Source organism: Anthonomus grandis, chromosome 16 (assembly GCF_022605725.1).
Source record: "Anthonomus grandis grandis chromosome 16, icAntGran1.3, whole genome shotgun sequence".
NCBI classification, from domain to species: Eukaryota; Metazoa; Arthropoda; class Insecta; order Coleoptera; family Curculionidae; genus Anthonomus; species Anthonomus grandis.
Window position 1 is genome coordinate 17,332,904 of NC_065561.1, and position 8,312 is coordinate 17,341,215.

The following is an 8,312-nucleotide window of genomic DNA, read 5'->3' on the forward strand; positions in this document are numbered from 1 at the left end:
CAAAATTGTAAGCTACTTGCTAGATTATTGGTTCAATAGAGGTTCAATCTAATGTTCAAAATGTCTGCCAATGGCAGATGGTCAAACGACATAAATTTTCAACACAAGTTTAGCAAAAATCTGATAATTTCTTAAAAATGTAATGTGCAATGAATGTCCTGATATATATTTTTAAAAGTTAATTTATATAATAATTAATTATATAATAATTATGCAATAACCTTATCAAAAGGTGAGCTCAGCCAATCAGAGTGAGGTACACTTCTGACCAGCAACGTTAATGTGGCAACTTTCTGAAACTAGTTTTGGTTCATTTTTGGGTTTACACGTTTAGCACATAGATCACTCTCCTTGCGTTTAGTCTCCTTAGATAATTTAAAAATGAAATACGTTTAATCACTCTACGTGGAATAGGTAATAAGGGTGACACGGAAAGCAATAAAGACGTATGGCGCAGTATAACTTCGCTGCTGTAGCTAATAAGAGAGCTGGAATCCCATTTCCCCCTAACCCAGTAGCAACACTATATAGCCAAAAAAAGAGCAACCAAGATAACCAAGATCTGTCAACCTAAAAAGCCTAAACTATAAAAAAGAAATTAATTAAATAATAAATATAAACATAAACAAATTCAAAAATTGTGTTCAAATACCCCCTACAATTTTTTATTTACATCTATTTTACAGTCCTCTTTATACCATTAAAAAATTATTCAAAAAAAAAAAGAAGCTAAATGAACCCCCAGCCATCACCTGAAGTAGTTGAACAGATAGAATCTGTGATACCTTTGGGCATAAATAAAGGGGATATATTTTCCTCACTTGAAGAAATCGAAGCTAAAATTGAGGAAGTATCGAGGGCGAAATATCTCTCGTTTTATAAAAGGGACAGTAGGACCATTCAAACTGCAAGGGACAGAGTTAAAAGGCCACTCGACGAAAGCCTTGTATTCTATCAAGTGAAATATAACTGTATAAAGGGAGGACAAAAGTACGTCCACAAGGGAAAAGGATTTAGGCCACCTAAAAGGTTAGTGACATACATTAATCTTGCATAGATCAAAGATATAGTTTTATATACAAATAGAACAATGCATGACCATGTAAGAGCTTATGAAATATTAAAGATGCTACTAATGGAAATCATTGAATCAATATTTCTGTTACAGAGACATAAAAATTGGTAGATCATCATTTAAACAAACATTTAGTAATACATTGTACACCAAGAAAACCATGTTTAAAATTTGTAAATTATTTCGCTCCTAAATTTTATAATGAAATATGCAATGACAGTATATCTATAAACAGGATAGAAATGTTTAACAAAAAGAGCAGAGCCTTTATTACAAATAATTTTAATAGGTTTGTAGGACTCAACTTAATTTGATTTATTGTATGTCTTTGAAAGAAGTAGGTTCAGGTTAGTCAGGTTTCAACTCCGTAATATCAAAATCGAGATTAAATATTAAGATGTTGTCTAAGAGTTGATTATTAAACACTTATGTGTGGGCCATAAGGCCTCATGTCTCAGTTGTCTGACCTACATATGGGCATAATTACCTGCAGTCATAGTAAAGTAAAGTAAAGTAAAGTAAAGTAAAGTTTATTCGTGCTTATGAAAAAAAAATTTTCTTACATCGTCACAAGTAGATAAATACATATTAAAAAATTATTTCACTTACAAATTATTTTAAAGTTTTACATTGCAAATTAAAACCCTTATCTAAAATATTAAAAAAATAACACCCAAGATACAATTTCACAAATACTAAATAAAATAATCACAATTTACAAACAGTTAAAATTTTGTAGACCCCAATATCAATTTCAATTTCCTAAAACCAATTTTTGTTTCATTTTCACCAATTTTCACAGTTGAGCTTGTAGATACTCATATCAAAGCTATAGAAGGCTCTATCAGCAAGTAATGAGGCTGCAAAAAGTTTTTCATTTAGAGCTTTAATATTATTAGGAAGTTTATTAAAAAAGCTTGGGGCATAATAAGTAGTTGAGATACGAGATTTATTGAGTCTTAGAAAGTGCATTTCCAGGAAATCTACCTGTCGAGTGCTGTGAGTATGAATTTCTGATCTCTGGGTATATTTATGTAAATTATTTTTTGTATATATTAGACATTCAAAGATATACCGTGATGGAAGTGTAAGAATTTTAAGTTTTTTGAAAGAGTCTCTCACATCGTCCCTGAAACCCAGACTCTTGACAACCCTCAGAGCTCTCAGTTTAAAGATTCTCCTAGCTTGAGGTGCATGACCCCAAGCCAAGAGACCATAATTGCAGGTGGACTGTTTTAGCGCATGGTAAACCATTAACAAAACATCCTTATTTACTGTGCCTTTTAAGCCTTTTAAAAGAAATATTTGTTTTGCCAATTTATTTGCAATCAACTCCACATGCTTATCAAATATCATAGTAGGATCTAAGTGAACACCCAAGAATCTCACCCCATCCGAACTCTCAACATTGGTACCCTCTGTATTTCTCAAAGAGAATAGGACTTCCTCCGTTTTGTTGACATTTAGGCTAAGTCTATTTGCACTGAACCACTTGCCCAAATCTGACTTCACCTCCACCAGTATCAGCTCCAGTTCTTGCAAACTAGTTCCTGCAAAGAGGAGTAGTGTCTTCAGCAAACAGCAGCAGCCTAGACTTAATTGACCTGTCAATATCATTGACATAAATAACAAAGAGGAATGGCCCCAAAATAGAACCCTGTGGCACACCATGAGTTATTTTGCATTCTTCTGATAAAGCTCCACCCGAACAGGTTTTCTGTACACATCCAATAAGATAAGTTTCAAGAAGTGATAAACTGGGTGGGATCAGACCATAAAGTTTAAGCTTGCTCAGAAGGATCCTATGGGATATGCAGTCGAAGGCCTTTGAAAGGTCACAGAAAATTGCTACAACATGGGACCCCATTTCAAAGCCCTCAACCACATACTCCAGAAGATCCAGTATAGCCTTAACAGTCGATTGTTTTTTCCTAAACCCATACTGAAAGTTTTTGAGGATTCCATTTTGTTCAAAATACATATAAAGTTGATTTTTTAAAAGTAGCTCAAAAACGTTCGATATTATTGGAATCAAAGATACTGGATGGTAATTATTTAAATCATCTCTACTCCCTTTTTTAAAAATTGGTATGATCTTTTGAATTTTAAAGCCGCTTGGGTAGATGCCTTCCCTTATACATAAATTTAAAAGCTTTGTTAAAGGATATATTAAATGCTCTTTTAATTGTTTTAGAAGAGGGACATTCATTCCATATATGTCTCTAAAATGTTTATTTTTTAAATTACTTATAGCATCTCTAACTTGTATATACATCACTTCACTAAAAGAAAAACCCCCCACAGGGACACCCGACAGGCAGCCCTGATCCGTAAATGATTCAGCAGTGGCCGTGGCCAGTGGAATCTTCTTGAGAGTTTCCTCAGCTATACCTGAAAAAAATGTATTGAACTCGGATGCAGTAAGACCCATGGGCTGCACTATTCACCTTCTTTTTTTGGCCATTTACAATCTGCCAAGCAGCTTTCGTTCTATTATCAGTCTGAAGTATATATTGAGAGTTTGCCACCCTTTTTGCAGATATAATTTCTTCCCTATACCTTTTTCTAAAGATTTTGACCTGTTCTGCAAGTTCTAGACATTTATTATTGCTATACAAGGAGTTTAAGAAATGCAAAGTTTCGCGCATTTGCTTTCAATGATCATTAAACCAAGAGACCTGACAATTTCCCACCACACTTTTTTTTTTTACCGAGAATGATGCATTCATTGCATTCACTAACAAACCAATAAACCATAAAGACATGTCCAAGAATAGGGTTTGACAGATCTTAATAAAGAATCCCTTGAGGTATTTGGTTTTACAATTGGTACATAATTTATCTTTTTAAACTAAAATTACTTAATAGAGTTTATTGCAATAATCATTGTAGTTTCATGAAGGATGTCAATAAAAGCTTGCTTAAAATACAATCAGTTGCATTTACAAGACGCTAACTACTAGTTATTAATTTCAAAGATTTGATAATGAGTGAGTATTGAATCTCTTTAATTTAACCTCAAGGATATGCGGCAATATCTAGAGCTTTTAACTCAGGTTGTAAGATCTTATAATATGCCGAGTGATTTAGGATGAGTCAGATGATAGAGAGGAATTTCAGGAGGGTCTATAAAGCAGCCATAAAAAAAGGTAAAAAAGTGGCACTTAGTAAGATCCTACAGTCTTCTAATTAATAGGCAAGGAAACTATATCAAAACCAAGATTAATATTAATTTAAAACAAAAACTACTTTTGAATGTGTGCAGCAGATAAGAGATTTGGAACTGCTAATTGATTCCAACCTAGACCTCACTACACATATTATGAATCATATTTATCAATAAATCTGTAGCAACTCTACAGGCTTCATTAAACATAGTACCAGAGACTTTAATCACTGAAAATAAAAAGACTGTATTTTGCCTCTGTCATAACAGATGTCTCCTCTGTCTAGAGCCTAAACTATACATTTTATATCCACAGACTGGAAAGAGTTTAACATCAATTTTGCAGTACAGGTTTACTGAATGTACAGTACAGGTTTTACAATGATCAGGAATTTCATTATAAGACTCTCTGCTCAATACTTGATCTTGAAACCTTAGATCTAGTAGAAAGAACTTTAAAATTCTGTATAAGTTATTACATTTTTTTATCAATAAATGTAGGGTTTTAGAATTGGTGGGCTAACCTATGAAGGAACAAGACAAGAATTCAACTATAGATTGGCCATATCTACTTTACAATTCACTTTCCATGTACCTTATTATAGGACAAACTATGCCAAAAATTCATTTATTCTTTGAAGCCTTTTCTTGTAGCTTTATCTGGCCTTTATTTATAAATATATTGATTGACAGTGAACCTTTGTATTCTATTTTAGATACTTTTTAGATTTACTTGAGCTTGTATTTAGTTATTTGCATAATTGTGTATTGGGCTTGAGCTGTTATTAAATAAATATAGACAGATTTTGGTGAATTCTTCTCTACAACAGAAACAATTCTTGTACAGGATTTACTTAATGTTAGATTTGGGTTTTGAAATTATGTATAAGTAACCAAATCATTTCTTACTTTGAGAAGAATAAACTTTTTACAAACAGTAAGTTACAGAACAGTATGGATGCTTTTGAGCAGTTGTAATATTGTTCTACTTTATTTTGTGACCTAAGCAAATTTTGAGCAAGTTGCAGAATTACAATTTACTGAAACTAGTAGACAACTTGTGAAATATGACTGGCCCTTAACAGATAGTCAAGGTTTTCACAATCTTTCAATCTTTGTACAGCTAGTAATCAATCGTATAAAATGAAAACCTTTTAACTTCAGGAAGCTTTGCTGGTTAGTAGAGGAGTGAATTTATGAAGAATAAACTGTATACCTTGATTATGTTTTATAAGATATGTATATTTTAAGGTCATGTCGGTCTGAGGAATTGTGCTTGGCACATATCCATTTTACGGTAACTCAGGCAGGCAACCAGTTTGAGGTTACCAGTATAAACAATGTGCATAACCATGAGGTTTCTTTGGTAAGCATTAATAAGATGAAATTAATAGTTGCATAATCACTAATAGTTGTATAATTTTAGGAGGCTTACCGGCGGTTACCTCTGAATAAAAAATTGGATGAAGAAACCAAGCAGGTAGCAGTTAGCTTGCTAAATTTAAAAGCGGATAAGCAAATAATAAACGAGAAAAGTTATTATGATACTAAGTTACATATTACCGCGTCTGATATCAATACGTTATATGCTGGGAGAATAAAAGAACAAATTATGTATAAGCAAATTGTGAATAAACTTATACACAGTAAGGGTAAACAACCTCTCTCCTATAAATAGTCAGTTCAGTATTTATTGTTTTAGGGAAGGACTGCCATCTTTTAGTGGACGACGAAGACGCTTTTCAAGGTCTCTTTTTTTGTAACGAAAGGATGAAAAGTACATTTGGCGCTTACCCAGAAATAATTTGCATAGACGAGGTCCATAAGTTTCTTTCTAAAGAAGCGGCGATGTATACCATGCAAATTGAAGATGGTAATGGCGAATGCCAAGTGGTGGGCGTAGCAATTTTGGTTACAAGGCAAAAACCTTACGTTCAGTGGTTCTTGGACACATTTAAAAGCGTTTGCTCGTGGGAAAATATCCAGATCATCATGGCACCTCAAAGTTTCGATCAAGAAGACGATTTACTTCGAGACACTTTTCCCCAAGCAGAAATCTGCACCAATATCTTTGAAACGGTCCGAATGTGTCAAAATAATAAACGTACCAATAAGGGGTTTTCCTCGCGAGATCAGTCGGCCACAATAAACCTGTTAATAAAACTTTTGCAAGCTGAAAGCGAAGAGGATTTTGAAAATATCAAAGATACATTGATCAAACCAATTGCGAGCGTTTGTCTTCAATACTTGGAAGGAAATTGGGATAATTTTAAACAGGAGTGGAATCCACTTATGGGAAAGAGAATTAAAGATTTCCTCAAGACCAGTCATGCCTTGCTGTATTTTTTGCTTGCTATTACAAAGAAATCCCCTGGACAGTGCAGTCTTATTGATTCCATAGATAGTTTGTTCTTTGCCATTGAAATGCTGGAAAACGAAAGAGCCCAAAGAGTAAATAATATGCTACAGAGACAAAAGTTTAGTTCCTTTTCATCTAATGGTGTAAAGAAGAAATATCAGGACATGTTAACTGAATATGCTTTTTTAAAAGTTGTTGGTGAGTTAGATCAGATGGAGGCAGTGGAGGCAGTAGATGTCAGTGAAGACTCGGATGACGTTGTTACGTTTCAAACTAAAACACCTGACGTGCAAAAATGTTTTAAAACGACAAGTTCAGACTGCACTTGCGCATTTTATGAAGCATTTACGTTACCTTGCAGGCACCTCTTCCATGTAAGGCAACATCTCTCGAAGGATTTGTTTATGGAAGATTTATGCGCTACAAAATGGACTATGGATTACTACCTAATGAACTGTCCAAATTCAAGGATATATCTGCAAGATACAATTAGTGCAGAATCTGTAAATGATCTTGAAAAGTCTCCGGAAGATAATAAATATAATATGATTGTGTCAAAATGCAGTACATTAGCCGGTGCTTCGATGCAGGCTCCAGACGAAATATTTCCCGATATCCTAACGTTTTTGGACAACGTGTCCACCACACTTACGTGCAAGAACTATCAGCTTTTACAGAATTTTAATAAACAGTGTCGTAAGCGAGTTAGGAGTGATAGCGACAGTACTGTTGACAATGTCGAATTAATCCCCGAAGAAACGAATTCGGAACACTCTAATTTAAACGTGACAAATCACGTAGACGTTAGCACGGATAACAACGAAGCCGACGATGACGTTTTGATATTAGACGATACGGAATGTCGCAAAGAGCAGTTTACTTTCGGAAGAAAAAGAGGAAGACCCCGAAAAGAGGGAAACGAGAAAATATCCCGAAGAGACGATTTGCCGTTCTTTAAAAGGCCGGCAAAAGAGAGACGCAGCGTCATACTCTCGTTTTTACTGCGAAACACCAACGACGTTTATAAAAACCAACCTCTAGAGATCCGGGATTTGCTGCCGGAAGAAAAAATCGATAACAGGATCGCTTACGCGGATTTAACTGCGATAAGAAAGTACTTTTCGGACGACTGCTGGACCTACATCGAAAAACTGCAAAAAGACAAAGAAGTGGGCGATTGGTTTTGTTGCGTTTGCAGGGTAAAATTTGCGAAAACCGACTCCAGTATCGAGTGCAGCTACTGTTTGAACTGGAGCCACGCTAGTTGCTCTATCGGTCTGGGAAGCCACGAAACCGAACAGGGAGGCTATTTTAAATGCGCCAAATGCTACTTTATGACTTAGGAATTTTACATTTACTTATTTATTTTGTGATAATAGTGCGTAAGATCATATAAATATATATATGTACAATTTATATATAGGCGGATTAATTTTTGTAAGCATTTTCGCATGTTTGAATTATACTGAGTTTTAAAGATTGATTGGGTTATAAATTGCACGAAGTGTTTGTCTAGTTCTGTGTGAAACGTTTGTTGTAATATTTAAAAGGTGTTTCCAAGCAGCGAGGTTCAAGTTAAGAAGAGAGAAGTTTAGAGACAACATATATAGCATCTCTTGGTTCTATATAGGAAGAAAACGTCGTATATTTACGAAAACTTACAAAGTTCTTCTCCCATTAATCCTTTACAGTTTACGAGGCTGTTTATCCTA

General features: G+C 34.4%; 1 protein-coding gene across 1 annotated transcript; it reads left to right on the forward strand.

Annotated features, from left to right (window-relative positions):
- Positions 1-568: 568 nt before the first annotated feature.
- On the forward strand, positions 569-8,081 carry LOC126745850 (uncharacterized). The gene is made up of 4 exons (XM_050453874.1): positions 569-1,029; positions 5,493-5,607; positions 5,668-5,887; positions 5,944-8,081. Exons 1-4 carry the CDS (start codon positions 734-736, stop codon positions 7,941-7,943), a joined length of 2,631 nt encoding a protein of 876 aa, XP_050309831.1. The 5' UTR covers positions 569-733; the 3' UTR covers positions 7,944-8,081.
- The last annotated feature ends 231 nt before the right edge of the window (positions 8,082-8,312 follow it).

Bases quoted from the DNA above. Each gene is read 5' to 3' on its own strand.
- LOC126745850 (XM_050453874.1), top strand. From the start codon at position 734: ATGAACCCCCAGCCATCACCTGAAGTAGTTGAACAGATAGAATCTGTG. The intron at 1,030-5,492 runs GTTAGTGACATA...GTATATTTTAAG, and splicing joins GGATTTAGGCCACCTAAAAG to GTCATGTCGGTCTGAGGAAT. The intron at 5,888-5,943 runs GTAAGGGTAAAC...TTATTGTTTTAG, and splicing joins TGTGAATAAACTTATACACA to GGAAGGACTGCCATCTTTTA.